We start from the raw sequence: 16,770 nt of genomic DNA, 5'->3' as shown, positions 1-16,770 counted from the left end.
ATACAAACAACTATGCTCTGCTATCTTATTACTGCTGCCATCTCTGGGCTTAAAATCTAGAGGAGCATTAGCAAACTATTTGCTTTTTGTTGGGTTTTGGTCTGCTAAGACTAAGCTTGAGAATCATTAAAGATAAAAAGAATACTGAATTGATGCAGATTACAGTTGACATAAACAAAAGGTGTCAGAAAATACAAACTTTAACCGAGACACTCTGCTTTGTACTTACATTTGAATATATACATTACCTAGGCACAAAGTTAAGCTATAAATCAGGAAAATAAATGAAATAGTGGTTTGAATTACACATACCATTATAATAATCATTATTTATTATCATACATTCAGTTCCGGCTAACTGTACCATTGACTCTGCGAGAGATATAAGCTGTTTGTTTCTTTACAAACAATCTATTCTTTACAAGCATTCACAAACACCACATGTGGCTAGATTTGGCTTCTGACTACAACAACAAAAAAATCTAACATCAGTCTTGCTGTTTCTTGTACTGACACCATCTTGTTTTAAACTTTAGAGCTAAGTGAAATTCAGAGCAATTTTATTCCTAAATTCAGGATCAAGTCCTGTCCACCCCTTTCACTCACACAAGTTTCTATTTTATTTTACTTATAAATAAATTGGTAATCTAGAAAGAGAGGAAAGACTTACACTGGTTCTCAAAAAGAAGAACTTGCATTCCATAGAGTGAAAAGGACTGTCGAAAACTGTATGTGACTGAGTTCTTCTTCTTTTGAAAAATCTTGGTCACCTTAAAGTTATCAAATAAACAAAGTTAAAATTATTGTGCTTAAGACTTAGCATATGAAAAAACATTTTTAAGCCAAAGAAAGCTAAAATTTGCCAGAAAAGATGAACTTGTAATTTTTAACTTTTTTTTAATGCAGCTGATGTATTTAATCTACTACTATAGAAGAAACAAAGCTAGCTTTGAAGCATTGGCATGTCTTAACCAGAAGGTTTAATATTTTATCCAGATACAAAGCCTTGGTGTTCTCTATTCTCCAAAGCCATACTACTTGAAATTCCAGACAGGAAAAAACCCCTGCGTCCCATTGTGCACTGTATGTGCTAGCAAAAAATGTAAATACGTTTAAATTTTCCTTTTTAAAAAACTTAGCTGCTACCACACTTTCCTTCATGCTTTTTTCTTACAGTCTGACTACAGGCAGGACATGCCTATGGACTGCTCCACACAAGTTTAATTCTTAGCCCTTATTCTTATGTGCTGTGTGACCTTCCAAGCCTGCTTCACTTCTGTGCACCTCCAAATACTGTCTTACACTACCTCATCCAATGATGCCCTGTATTCCCTATGATTTGTACAGCACCTATTTCAATAAAAGCTCTGCGTCTGTGGAAACCTTTACTTTTTGCTACAATAAAAGTAACATTACTACTTATCATCAATTTTGGAGTTCTCCTAAAGTGTGAATGCAACCACTCTTTCTCTTTATAACTGAGAGGTTTATTTTTACTAGTTATTTCTGAATTTAACTTTTGGTGATGGCATTTTACTAGAACTGACAAATTTGGTCTATACTACTCCCAAAACAGTTTGATAAAACTACTAACATCTGAGTAAGTAATGACAAACAACAGAAAGCTTGCAACCTAAAGACAACAATGTTCCATCATTTTATACCCAAGTTCACATTTATGATAGGAGGTTATACTTACAATCAAAAGGATTAATTTTTTTTAAACTTACTTCCTAGTTTTAAGGTCTGAATATATGTAAAAATTACACCCAATAAAAGTGTATATATATTCCAAATAGAGTACAACAAATTTTCCTATTTTTAAGAGCAAATCAACCAAATAATTCCAAGTTGTCACTAGTTTTGTATGTCTGATTTTCAAAAGACTGTGTCAAGTTAAATGCACACTAAAAAGTAAAGTCAACTGTAAAATGTATTTCAACATATACTGTTCCTATTTCACTGAATAAACATGTTGGATTCATATAACATCCGGGGAATACAAAGTAGTACATAATTTTATTTTTCCACAAGTAACTTGAAATTATTATTCATTTATATGTATGTTTTCATTTATCCATTAGGGACATGGGTAAACTGGAGGTAGTTTTTGTTCATTCTAGTAAAAGCTATTGCATCAAAGTACTTTCTTACAATAAAGTGTAGTAATCAATAAAAGGCTTCCGTTTAAAAGCAAATTATACGTAATGAAGAAAATTAAGAAAATTTAAATCTTAATAATCCCAAGATTGTGGGAGTACAGAGTAACAGGTAATAGATATTTATTTTTAGGAATGCTCATGCGCTTAATTGCCACTGATTTAATGGAGACAGGCATTTCTGAATACCTCACTAGAAGTCGATCCACCTGAAAGTACATACCACAAGAAGATCATTAAATAAAAATATTTCTCGTTGGTGCAATCCAAGCTTCTGAGGTTTATTTGGATCTGGAACTTCAAACAGCCTACAGTAGCAAACAAGTCTCCGGTGGGGCAGAGAAAGCACCTATGATAATACAGAAGTTTGGTTAATATAGCAATATGTAGCCAAGAAAAAGCATCTTTCATACTCAGAGTCTTTTTCTGAATACTTCAAGTATTTTTACCTCTAAGCCTCTAAGATTTTTTAATCAAAGGCTAACAACAGGAAAATAAAGATTTATATGCCACAAACTTGCATGACTTCCAAACTTCATCAAAATTCTTATACAAAATATTTTCTAACAGCTTGCATTCCTGTATATGGATGCCAATGAAAGTTTTACTGAGGACAGAGCTTTTGTGAAATGATAAAACCTTGAAAAAACTTAAGATTAAGCAAGTGGGAGCTCAAAGCAAAGGATGTTTGCTTTCCTCAGCATTTCTACATTTCTTTATTAGAAGAAAGGACGCAAAGCAACTTCAGCTTTTGTGAGATGAATACACTGATTTTGTAGATCATGTTTTGTCAGACACTGAGTTAATTCAGTTTGTTCATTCCCCAATACCAAGGAAATGGTGACATCGGAAAAACGTAAATGCATTTTCAGTCTGGCTTATTTTCTCATGCCGGTAAGAAAACTGAGAATAATTTCCTATTTTCTTATTTGAAATGTATGCTGAAGCTGTCCCCGAAGCTGCTGTTTTCTACCTAGTGAGACTTCATTTCTTTCAAATGCAAACGATGATAGCTTGTCAACAATATTAAAAGTCTTTTAAACTCTAAAAATTTTAAGTAGAGAACATTCTTTGGTAACTTGATATATATTTCATTTATATATTGTATTTCTTTATAATTCCTGATTCTGCATGGGAATTATGAGATTTACTAGGCAAAGAAAAAACAGTCAAAGACTGTTAATGCTTCTTCTTTCTCTACATGAGTGGGGGGTGGGGGAAGAGGGGAAAAAACACTTTAGGATTCACTGTCTGCCCTTGCTCCTGGTTGGTTATCAAGTCGTTTGGTGAGATTCCAGTTCTTCTCAAAATCTAATGATAACAATACTAATAACAGATAAAATGCTAAGAGCATTTACTTTATCTATGGCATTAACTTAATTTCCCTTCCTGAACTTGCAAGGAGAAGGTGTTTAAGAAAAAATCTGACACATTCTAAAGGAGCCACTGCAGTGAAAAATGCTGGAGAAATCAATGGTTTCTATGTTCGGGCTATTCTAGTAACTGAACAGCTTACATGGGTTCTTAGTGAACAGTAGTGGGAATAAATGTTGCATGTTCTCATTCTCTCCTACCTCCAGACTTAGTTTCCCTAGCACATGGCAGTCTAAGATTTGCTACAACAAGATAACAAAACCCAGGGATAGTCACTGAGCCTATGAATCTGCAAGCAACTACAGTTAGCTCTGGTATTGAAATTTAACTATAGAAAATGCTTTCACTCATATCATATCAGATGATCTGCTAAGATTTCCTTCCACCATATTTTATAAAGGTCACATTTTTCAGTTTGTTTTTACAGTCTGGTGGTACTGCTAGATATGCATCCATGAAGCAATGACAGGTACTTCACTCAGGAACATGAAGCTAGCTTTGCATGATCTTAATTGGTTACACAGAAAAAGCAAGAAATAGAAGACTGAAAAAGCAAATGAAAATTTAAAGTTCCTTCTCTGGATTGTCCTGAGTGAAGATGCTAATGCACAGTGCAGTTATAACTGATGGAAAAAACATAAATGCATTAGGATATACCTTTGTATAGGATGGTCAGATTTCAGAGCACTACGTACACTCCTCTGCTATGAGGTGGTTTCTTTGTTCAAAACTACTAGCAATAATGTTATCATGACATTAAAGTAACTGGAACACTGCACTGGAATAGTTTTAGAGTTATTATTGAATTATTAGGGTTATTTAGGGTAATTATTGAATATGCCTATAACTTAAATGTGGCCAGGTCAAGAGGTGAGGTGCAACTGTAATTTTACTTATTTGTTGATTCTTTACTGGCTTTCTAATTTCTACAGTGATAATAGCATTTGAAATGCATAAAAACTGAACTAAAAAAAGAGTCTAGAAAACTCTTGGCAATAAATTAAGCAGTCTCTGGGAAATATATTTTAAATTTTAAAGAAAATTTTTAAAGAAAATTTTAAAGAAAATCTTTATTCTTGGGAGAGTTCTTAATAAAACAGTTGAAAAAATTTGCTTGAAAGAAGCCAAATTTTTTTTTTAATTAAAATGTAATAGAATGCATTATTGCCAGTTTAAGAAAATGCTGCCAGCTGAAATGACTATAAATTTTGAAGGAGTATGAGAGAAATACCTACACAACCAAGTCCATGATGCAGAGATCCAATCTACAGTAGAAAGACACATACAAGTTCATTAAACTTCAGAGAAACACAGTACTGTATCATAGCAAGTAAATACGTCACGGTCTTACTATGACTAAATGCCTATAAAGTAAAAACAAATATTTCTATCAATAAAGACTGTTGGCTGTTTCCTAAATTTTCTTTAACACAGTTAAAAAGTCTCTCAACAGACAAATCCTTGAACCTAGGACTCCATTGAGGGCATTGTTTTCTTAATCCCATTTAATCTACAAGGTCAGGATTAGTTTTAGGATTTGAATTGTCACATGCCTGAATAAAAAAAGAACTGTTAGAAAACCCTCATCTCCCACAGAAGCCTATGCATAAACCTAAATCCCCAAACAATTACAGAAAATAAGTTTCATATGAAAGCATGACTGCCAAGTACTGACTTTAGAATATTTATTTCCCTTCCCCTCAAAAATATGTAAAATCTTTTATTAAGGAAATTTTGCCTTCTCTCTCTGCTTCTTCCAAGAGATCTCTTCAATATTTCCTTATTGGAAAACAGAAGTAAATTAGATTTTTTTTTTTTTTTTTGGTGGTCCCTCATTCCCAATCCCCCACTCATTGCACTGAGCCTTGTCTGAGAAGAGTCTACAATTCAAAGCTCTTTAGAAGTAAGAGGGAGAATCTTAAGATCCGTGCTCTTTTTCATAATAAAAAAATCCCCCAACCCATCAGACCCTGCTACAGTAAAGTTCCCCAGAGCTGATAAAAAGCTGATGTAGGACTTCAAAAACATGCAAGTCTAGTGTTGTTTTTTATTTTCTTTGTCCTGGGCTGCCTTTGTGACTACTAACATGAAGATTCTTAGAAGATTACGCTAGGACTTGACTTCAGGAAGGCTGAGTATCCATTATCCCTCCCCAGATTAGATACCATTGTTAGCATGTAAAATACTGGAGAAATGCTGTAAGCCTTCCTTTTCTCTCTCCTTTTCCAACAGACACTTTGAAGAATACTTTATTTAGCAAAGTATTTTAAGATTTTTCCTACAACAAAGCAAGAGGTATGTTTGGATGCTCAAACCCAGTGCTAGAATCCCTGGGACGCAATTTCCAGATAAATTCTGAGACAAAATGACACAATCTCCCCTTACAAAGACCAGTTCACAGAGCTAGCTGCAAAGCTGAGAAAGATGCTGACGTGAACAGTTCTCTATTACTATTGTAAATTATAGAGTCATAACTGAGAGCGTAAATGTTGAAATACAATTCTCTACAATATCACTTCAACAAAACACTTAAATTCTCCTGAAGCAAACATTAGAACTGCCTAAAATGCAGACATTTCGGTGATTTCAGAATTATAAAGCTTCACAAAGAGATAAGAGTTTAAGACCCATAACATCATCACTCTTGAATACCAGACTGCAACATTCATTTATACTGTGAATACTCCAAAATTAAAACGACCCTCATAGAAAATGATTATTTTGACAGTTTCTGACTTTTGCCATTTATCAACCAATTTATACTTCTAAGCAACACACTTCTGTATTGTCATATACTGTACACTGCTCTATATCTCCTTAGTAACAGAAAGGCAGTGCAAAGCAAACTTACTGGTTTCTTTCCTACTATGAGTTTTTCAACCTTCTGGACTTGGGATACATGATCCTCATTCGTCTTCAGTTCCCGTTTGCGGATTCGCTCATAAATCCCAATCAGCATTTCTCGTGGGATATCTTCACCATCATCCACACCTGCAGAAGCCAAAAGTTTCTAATATCAGTCTGGCTCTGAATGATCTAACAACCAGTGTTATTTGTCAGCAATGTAGGCTTCTTGGAAACGAGAACATAAAAACATGGGCAATCTTTGTTTCCCCTGCTAACAGTAATGCTAACGTTGCCTAAGACTGCTGATGTACTTGTTTATGCTGTTTTGTTTTATAAATGCTGGTACCGTCAGTTAACACCTCCTATCCTGTTCTTTGTGTGCACCTTATCAAAGAGCAGAAGTTAAGTTACTCATTACTGAAGCACTCATTTTTGTCCAAAAGCTTGCTGCTCCAATATGCCAAGACACCGATGGAAATTACACAGGTTTGGTTTTTTTTTTGTTTTAAAACTCTTAAGCTCAAATGAGTTAAATAACCCTTTAGACACTAAAATCTCCAATGACCTCCTCCTAGGTATATACCACTGGGAGGAAGCAGGACAACTATTCCATTTTGCCTCTGTCCCAGTATTACTCAACGCTGTTCATAAAACAATTTCCTACAAGAGAACCTTATGAACATCCAGTAAAATTAATTTAATGAATATTTCCTTTATGATTTAAAACACAATAAATTTTATCTGGAAAAACAAATCAACAAAATAACCTAGTTACAGTGTTATTGTTTAGCATTGTGTGATTATCATTGGCATGTCTGTATTCTAACACACGCTACACTGTCTTGAATGCTTGATCCTGAATTTTTAATAGCAGTGGAAGGAGTCCAATTTCAGTAAGTGACTTAAAGCTGGATTTCCTGGGGACAGGGGGATGCATGTCTATTCTTTAAACAGGTTTTAAAGCAATGAACTCTTATCTCCCATTCAGAAGCCAAAATAGAAGATTTTGTCCACCAGTGGAAGAACTGCTCACATTAAAAATACTGTGATAAAATACGGTTTCTTTGCAACTAGAAGCAACCAAAGCCACCTCTGTTCTGTTCCACACCAGCAAATCTTCAACAAACCACCCTTTGCAATCCAGTCATTTAAAGTTACAAGCAAAGTAGCCTGTTACAAAAAATGCCTACAATAATAAGAAATTGATGGCATTTGAGATGGAGCTGGGAGAGAATGCACTGTATTTAATACTACAAATATAACTGTAGTATTATGCTAAGAAATTAATAACTGGCTTTTTTAATCTTTGTGGACTTTATGATAAAATCTCAACACTAAATATTTTGCTAAGCTAAAACATCTGCTAAGCATAGATTGTTCATTGCTGTCTTATATAAATCTAAGGGAATAAAATCACCAAACAGGACTTTAATTTTCAAGATCTGAGATTTCAGAACACCATGAGTATTTTGTTTTTACTAGTACTAAAATGAAAGTACCACATACACCATGAATACAAACTGCCATGCATCTAGGATGCATCAATATATTTTTATATGTTAAGCAACTTGATTCTGTCTTTCTGCCATTCAGCCCACTTTTAGGTATCACTGAGAAAATGGCTGTTAAACAATACCTCAGTACTTGCTGACACCTGCAGTAGTGGGCCTATTCTGCTGCCATGCTGCTACATCCATTGTTGCCAAAAGAGGAGAGACTGTGTACTAAGTTGTGCTTATTCTGTGCTTAAAAGCGGGGCGGGGGGAGGAGGAGGAGGAGAGGTTTGCAATGACTGAGCAGGCAATTTTCCTGGCCTTTGGACAAACACATAGTAATAGAACCGCAGTAAAAGCTGCTTTTTCTCTCTGGGCACAAACTATCATAAAGGAAAAAAAGGGATGGGGACTTCAGTCTCATTTTGTTTCTCTAACAGCTGAGTGCTCTTCTGCAATAAAAGGTAAACACTGTCTGATCCATTCTTCCCTGAGTGCCCAGGAACAACAGGAGGTATCTCCTCATGCACAATCTTCCTCCTCAGCTCTACAGTGACTACTTCCTGTTAGGCAGAGCTGTGCACTGGCTGAGCTGATACTTAATTAAAAAAAATCTGTTCTTTTTCATCAGAAAGGACCAGAAGAGAAAGACCTGAGATAAAAATTTGAAAAAAAAAAAAAATTCCGTATTTTTTGGCAATCTAATTGCAAGCCTAGGTGTGCCATTGCCATAGCCTGGCAAATAGTTCCTTGATCAGAAAATACACCAATAAAGAAATCAAAATAAAATCTCTGTGCTATTTACCATGTACATCTCAGGAAGGTTTTGGAGTTGGGATTTTTTTTTCCCCACCAAGAATTTAAATCTTTAGTGTATTTCCAAAAGTTCTCATCATGGCATAGTGATTTTTATTCCTTAATATATATACATATATGGGAAAAGGACCTGACAATACATTCACTCAAGAAAGACAAGATAAAAATGACAAAATACTATATGCTTAATTCTGTTTTCACTATTCCAGAAATAACTAAAGCCTGTACAAATGACAGCAGCTTTAAGTCAGGTGAAATCAGAATCAACTGCCCTGTATTTTGTCTTTTTTCCAGAAGATACATGGTGTCTCTCCAATGACAGTTACAGGGAAAAGCTTTCATAACTTTAATCATTAGAGTTTGCTTACCCCTTAAATTCTTGACAAAATCTTCTAGCTTCATTTTGCGTTCTGGTTTCACATTTGGGCTGTACATATCTGTGTTTAACAGTATGATGGCAAAAGCTAGAATGAAGATGGTATCAGGATTTCTAAATTGTCTCACAACACCTGGATTGCAGATACAGTATCGCTGGCTGTAAAAAAGCAAAGGGGTGACACTGTCAGAGCTATGAATTACTATTCTAGTTTCACCAAATAAACCAACTGCTACATTCCAGAAGCTGAGCAAGCTATTATTCGTGTTCCATACATATATTTAGCTTTCTGTCCACATATTTTCATAAATCAACCCTAGAATATGGAAGGCTTCTGTTTTTTCTACTACCACTGTAACTTCACTACTTAGTACAGCTTCTGAGCTACAGTAACTTCAGTATTTAATTTTTTTCAGTAAGTAATACCTGTTGACACCGGGTAAGAATACAGCATTGATTTTACCTTACTGCCACATGATGATTTACATCTCATCCTGTCCTGGATGAAGTACACCTGTGTTAGTATTAGTAAGTTAGTGCTCTTTATTCCACTATGGTTGAAATGCTTAATGAAAGGTTGAGAGCATATATACTCTAAAATGTAAATGGTCCTATAGTTTGATAGTATAAACAATTATATTCATATGCAGTGTTAGAGACATCAAAAAATCCTTTCAATCTTTTCAACCAGTGCCAGAAAAAACTTTTGAGAAACCTCACTACATTAATACAGATAACATACGTGAACAGCACCAGCAAATAAAACTTCCTATTTCAAACAAGCAAAACCACCACAAACGATGTGCTGTATTTGAAACTGTATGTAGCTCACAAGGAAACTGCAAATAAGCAGGGAAGTAACTTAGATACACTCAACCTCCCCAGTTCTCCAGTTTGACCGTTAGACAACAGGTTTCTGGTGACAAAGTAATTTGTTTTGACATCATACCTAAAAGCTTCAATGAGCCGTTCTACTTTCTGGGCTTCTCCTTGAACACGGATATGAGCCTGAAATTTCCTGAGTGCTTCATCCAGTTCCATTGTTGAGAAGTCCATCTCATCCACAACACAGCTAGGATAAAAACATATTGCCATTGTGTCTTTTAATTTCTAAGAACACAGTACCAAAGGTAAGATTTTGAGAAAAAAAACACTTTCTATTTTCTATCTCTTGTAGAGATACGTGGAGTTTTTTGAAACATTCAGCAGCAATTGCAGTAATTGTAGGTAAGCTGTGGAGGAAGGATTGCAAATAGTGGATCAAAGAGTGCGTACATGTAAGCAGGCCCTTTTTTTAAAAAAAAAAAAAAAAACACACAGAAGAGCTGCTAGAATGGCAAATGTCTGACCAATAAGTGACATACCATTGCCAAGAATAATAATTTGGTTTGTGCTTCCAGGCCAATCAACTATAGCAATGCCAATAATAATAATAATAACAACAACAATAATACTAACAACAACAATAACAAAAAATAGTTTATGCTGCTCAAAATATCATATCTCAAACAGCCTGCAGCAAGGACAACCTGTACCAAATGGCTCTGTGTCTAGGAGTGTTCTTATATACAGAGAAAAAAAAACCCTAATCTTGTTGGGATACTCTCTTATTAATGCTGTAATTTTAATCTCCCCATCATTTGCCATGTCTTTTAGTTAACACTTATGGAGAAATAATTACTTTCTTGCTCTGAAAATACAATGCTGACAAAAAATAAAAACCCCCCACAGTTTAATATAATCAACCATGTAAACTATGTCATTCTAATACTTTGTTTAAAGACTACTTTAAAATCAGAAGCTTATAAATTTCCTTTCTTTAAATTTAGCTTGTAGTTTTTAAATAACCAAACATGAATCACTGCAAGTAACAGCACTGTAACACAGAAACCACAGAAAGAAAGCACAGCCCATTTTAAAAGGCTTTACTTAAATGTATAGCTATATAATGATAAATTGGAGTAGCTCACATTTTTCATCTAGTAACAATGTAGCTAATATAGATTAATACCAAAGCAATTTTTTTTAGTTTGCCTTGAATAGTCTTCCCTTTATGAAGAAGCACAAGGAAACAAACAAACAGGCCTGGCATTTCTCACGCCCTTTCCAATCCACACCTAAAAACCTATTATCAGCTCTGCAATAATGTTCACAGTCTTCTCACCTATTGTAAGTTCTGTAACACTTTCAAAAGCTTTTTTCTCCTTCAAAGGTGCAAAGCACATGTGCAGACAAGCTGGAGTCAAAATGAAGTAATTAGAGCAATTAAGGACCTCCAGAAACATGCTGGCAGACAACATTAACGGGGAGGGGTCTTAAACAATCTTTTATATGAACTAGGGAGACAGCAGGTATACCACAATGGTCAATGTTCTTAACTGGAACCAGTATTCTTTTACAAACATTTCAAAATAGTAAACAAAAATTTTCCAGTGACTATGTAATGACAAAAAAGTGAACAAGTTATTTTAGCTAGGCCATTACAGCAAATGGAAACATCAAACTAAGTAAGGTCAGACACACTTGTTTAGTTTTTGTTAACAATAGTTAACAATTATAATCCTTGACAATAATATCATGATCATAATGATAAAGAGAACATGACTAAGTGGACTTTAGTCACAGCATGAGAACCTGATTACATATATACTCAGGGTGAATAAGCCTGTGTTGAACCACCACATCTTCACTATTACAGTTACTTGTCCCAGGCAGGTAAAGGCAAGAAGCAGCCAGGCTTCACCACTTCTAGGTAAGCAGATAATTGAAACGCCTTCCTGGGTGGTAACCCCTGCTTACCAACTCTTCACAAAATGTAGACAAGAGGAGTAGAACGTACCACGTGCTGGGTCAGCATGGCTACCACTGCCTTGGTTCTCTACCTATGTACTGTAATGGACCAAAATGATGGAGTCCTGGACAAAGCAAGGGAATGTCATGCTTTTCCTCTCACTTTCAACAGTGTTCTTTATGATGGCTTTATTCCTTCTTTGAGTGACTGTACTTTTGTTTTCTAATGCAAAGTCAAGACACAGTAGAAGGTCAGATCCTCAGCTACATATCTATTATATCAAGCACTTCTTTTTCAGGCAGAGAGAAAGCTGAGGCTCACTGCAGAACAGCAGTGCTTTGGGAAGCGTGTCTGACATGCCCCAAATGTTGACGAGGGCAACATCATCAGCGCCAGCTATGCCAGCCCCATGCCATCCAAACAATGCCTTTACACTTGAGCTACCACCAGGTAGCAACTACAGCAGGCCCAGAATGCGGCTTTTGGTCAAAAATTTGGGCTACTCTCCTGAATATTTTCTAAGCTCCAGTGAAAAGATGATTTCAAACAGTTAGAACACCCGAATTTACAGGATCTGGAAAACTTGAACACAAATCAAAGCACATCACTTGAAATTAAACTGTGTAACAGAAAAAGGATCATCTGTTAAAATATCTTTTCTATGTAACAACCTGGAGTTATCAGTTCGACAAAATCTACCTCCAATCTGTAACTGTGACATTTAAGATTAAATTCTATTCTATTGTCTCTTTTTCTTAAAAAGTACCTTCTTCCTATTTGCAGTCAAGTTCCAGAACACTATCAAGAGAACTGAACCACTTACAGGGTGCTCCTTGCCCCAAAGCATAGCTGAAACAGCTTATTTAAGAATAGATTAATTTCAGTAAAAGGATTGTTGTGAGGTTGTAGATAGGTGATTATAACCTTACTCTTCAGAATTCACCTCATCACAGATACACGCCGGCTGTACATCTGGTTTAGCAGAGACACACTGCTTCTTACCCATATTCTACTAGTCTGAGATGGTGAGGGCAAATGATTTGTTTAAGATCACAAAATGCATCATCTAAGATTATAAATCATCTCTTCCTGGACCTGTACTGTTTTCTTTTTAAAAAGTAGAAAATATACACTCTTTGGAAAGTCTTCACCCTAGTCTGACTCATAATTGCAAAATCCAGACGATCATTACAAGTAGCTAATAATGACTCATGCTGAATAGGGATTGCATCAAAATCAAGCCATGATCTTTTCCTCTATACTGTAAGCCTGGCTACACACCTTGGTACACACTCTTCTGTTGCTTTCTGCTGGGTATAAGGTGGCAGCCTTTAACAAGGCACATGAAAAAAAGAGGAAACCTCTAAAAAGAGGTCTATGGCATACATATGCATGCCATTAGCTGTATTAATACAGTGTTCAAGCTTGCAATTTGAGATACTATTGTACTGTCAGAACTTAGGTAAGATCAGGGATGACTGTAGAGAACGCAACCAACATCTGCAGTGTGAAGCTGGTGAGAGCAGTCCATAAGAAATATGCAAAGAAAATATAAGGTATTGGCAGACACTTTGTATCCTAGTGAATAAAACAAACAAAAACATTAAACTTTTTGTGATGTATCAATATCATGGTATCAATATTATACATCAACATTCAGTCCTCAAGAAAGACTGCATCTATAGAGCAATGCAAATTTCAGTACAGGTTTCGTTATGCTCTGGTTAAAACCTGTGGTCAGAATTTTTTCTAGTCTTCCTTAATGGGCAAGATGTGGGTTTTTTTCTGCGTTCGTTCTCAGCAATTTTGTTAAACAACTAACAATTTTTTATACAATTCCTTGAATAAAACCGGACTAAGATGTATTCATGTTTAGAGGTCAGTATACAGATTTTTAAAAAAAAAAACAACCCCAAAAGAATAAGTGTTTTAAATGAACACTCTCTTAAAATGAAGCAGCTTCCATTTTGGTTACTCTGTACATAAGGTTTAGAAATTTATGACCAAGCTGCTGAAAGTCTATTTTCATTATTTGAATTTCTTTGGTTTCTAAACTAGTTTTTGTTTATCTAATCTTTTGGAAAGGAACAGTCTGTATAGATCTTGTCAGCATATGCCTGTACACGCTGAAATCCCTGTTTATCTAACATCTGAGCCATTTGGCTGTAATAATTATTTTTGTGTTCTGTTACTCATGAAGCCTTATGTTGCATATAATATTATTTTGTTTTATTCAGCAAATTATTAGAGAGCCTGAAAAAGGAAAAAGACTTCCAAATAATGTACTCTAAGGCAAATGAAGTTAAAAGATAGATTTAGAGTAAATGTACATGACTATAGGGAATATAAATCTTTGTATGTATCTTGCTGGATCAATAACAGAACCAGTAACTTAGCTGGAAAGCAAAGAAATATTTGCTCATGTGCATGTTTTCTTTCTTAACCCTGAGAGTCTGGTTTCCCCTTCCTTCAGAACAAGATCCAGAGAAGAGCACAAAACATTCAGAAACCATTACTACCTCTAGTTTGATAAAACGTCTTACTTGAAAAGAAAATACGCTTACACCACCACCACCCCCACCACCCCCCCCCATACTTACTCTAATACATCCCGGTTGAACTGTTTTTGTCGATTTCCCAGAAATTCTCCAATCATCTGTCTGCTGAGACCTTTCCTTTGCAGGAGAAAGTGGGCAACACCAACTGGAGTGTCTGGCACAAAACCCCGCTCAATGAGGTACTGGACTCCTTTTTCAGGTTTTCTGAGGAGAAATGGGAATGCAAACCTATTAATATTCTTCCATTGGACCTGAAGGCATCTGATTAAAATTTTACAGTAATTTTGCGCATCACTTTTGACTAACATACTGCTAGTATGGGCTAGTATAGTTTCATGATAAACATAACCATCCCTTAGAACATACTGTTCACTGTTAATAGCCTACTAGCTTGGAAACACATCTTTGCATGTTCTTACACATTTCCCTGCTCCATAACCCTTCCAAAGAGAAGCTTTATATGCAAGCAGCCTCAGGCATGAAAGTCAAAACATTTGTCAATACAAGAGACATGCCCCACATCAGCTACTAAAATGCTCCTGTTGCTGGGGGAGCTGTCCCTTCCAGAAACTGAACTAAAAAGCTGCTGATGAAAAACAAGAAACAAAGAACACCTCTGACCTCCCACCCCCCTGCTGGCAAAAGTTAAACTTACTGAACAAAAACATCTGAAAAGGTATAATGTGCAAGCTGAGAATACAAAAAACAAGGGGGAAAAAATAAAGTCAGTCATCCAAAAAGGAGCAATTAAAAATAGTGGAATTCCCATCTAATTTAGGGTTTTTTTTTCTTGTCCTTTAACACACCCATTTCCCCAGATTTCCCTCCCTCAGACAAGCACCTTCATAGTTTCTGCAGCATTTTACATCTCTTTATGCATCACCTCCAGTTTTACCTGTAACCATTTTCAGATCTGAAAACAAAGCAAGCTGAAACTACTCATTTTAACATGTTAAGAAGTGTGTGCTGGGGAGGAGGACTGGGGATGGAACTGATTTCTGGCAATAAAATCTACTGCTTATAAAGGTAAATGCTGCTTATATTTTGAAGTGCTGTAAAATTCCCCTGACAGCACATATTATGCACTGCATCTTTCAGCAGTGTGACACAACAGACAACCACGTTTTCTTTTGAAGATATTAAAAGGATATTGTTACAGAACCAGCAATTCCATTATCATCTTTATTTTGTAATGAATTATAATATAATATCCACCTGTAAGAGTGAATGATTTGCAGCATGCTGGATGACCCGAGATATATTTCCTTTAAGGCAAGCAAAATACATTTCAAAGGACAAGGTGACCGCACTATATTTATACAAGATTGATCATACAACCCTAACCCTTCCTTATGTTTTTTTTTATTTCAAATAACATTACTAAATACATGACCATTCAGTCCTCCTACTCTTTTACATTACACTATTATACACTTAATATTCTGTTAAGAGTTATATAGATCAGAGGAATATATATATAATTTAATCAAAAGGGAGCTCTCAAATCTCAATTTCTTGCATCAGGCTTTGTGGCTCTTTTAATCTGAAATAAGATTACACATATGGTCATCTTCTAAATACAATCTTGTAAAATAAATTTCCTTCATACTCAAAAAGTACCCTTTTTCTTGGAAGTAATATAACTGCTACTTTCGTATGCTTTTGAGTTGTATTTCAGAATTCTTAATCTTTCTGAATTTAAATTCACAACATCCAACAACAACAGGAACAGTTTTCCCTATCCCCTTGTTAGTGTGGTACATGTGTCCATAAAGTTCAGAGTGATACAATTTCAAATTGTCAAAACAGAAAACGAACACAATCAAAAAGCAAAACTTGATCCAAAGATCACCTTTACTTTAAATACAGAAAATGCTGGATCATTACTTATTGTACTAAACCACAACTTGCATTCTTATCACCCCTATAAGCCTGAACATTTAAAATTATCATGAAGGTCACACATGATATATTTTGCATCAGTTCCTATGTAGTTATGTAATTTCACATAAGTCAGGATCTGCATTTTCTCATAGGAAGCTCTGCCTTCTGGTTCAGCAATATGAAATCACTTTATTCAAATACACTTCAAACCAGGCTGTGTAAGTCTCCAAAACAGACTTAAAAATCCATTTAGCCATACACTGGAAGCCATCGATACTTTCTTCATGATGAAGTGAAACATCAGGAAGTTTTACAGTTTAGGATTATTAGAAAGTAGTCCAATTTGTTACAAAAGTTGTACCACAGAAGCAGTGTAAACTCTGAACTGTAGTAACATGAAAACAGTACCTGAAAACTCTGAAGTGTAAAAATGAAGACTACTCTTTCCCTATCTGATAAATCAAACTGAAGT

General features: G+C 35.4%; 1 protein-coding gene across 5 annotated transcripts in view; it reads right to left on the bottom strand.

Moving 5' to 3' along the window:
* IQSEC1 (IQ motif and Sec7 domain ArfGEF 1) overlaps positions 1–16,770 on the bottom strand; it is a 196,657-nt gene that overhangs the window by 16,450 nt on the left and 163,437 nt on the right. For all 5 annotated transcript variants that reach the window (XM_064454314.1, XM_064454313.1, XM_064454310.1 and 2 more), the window contains 7 exons: positions 14,457–14,618; positions 10,015–10,137; positions 9,058–9,224; positions 6,385–6,524; positions 4,769–4,798; positions 2,383–2,508; positions 671–770 (listed from right to left, as the gene is read on the bottom strand). In XM_064454314.1, the coding sequence (XP_064310384.1) occupies positions 671–770; positions 2,383–2,508; positions 4,769–4,798; positions 6,385–6,524; positions 9,058–9,224; positions 10,015–10,137; positions 14,457–14,618 (848 nt within the window). The remainder of the gene's footprint in view (positions 1–670; positions 771–2,382; positions 2,509–4,768; positions 4,799–6,384; positions 6,525–9,057; positions 9,225–10,014; positions 10,138–14,456; positions 14,619–16,770) is intronic.

This window comes from Phalacrocorax carbo, chromosome 6, assembly GCF_963921805.1.
Source record: "Phalacrocorax carbo chromosome 6, bPhaCar2.1, whole genome shotgun sequence".
NCBI lineage: Eukaryota > Metazoa > Chordata > Aves > Suliformes > Phalacrocoracidae > Phalacrocorax > Phalacrocorax carbo.
This window is presented reverse-complemented; position numbering and strand designations above follow the sequence as displayed.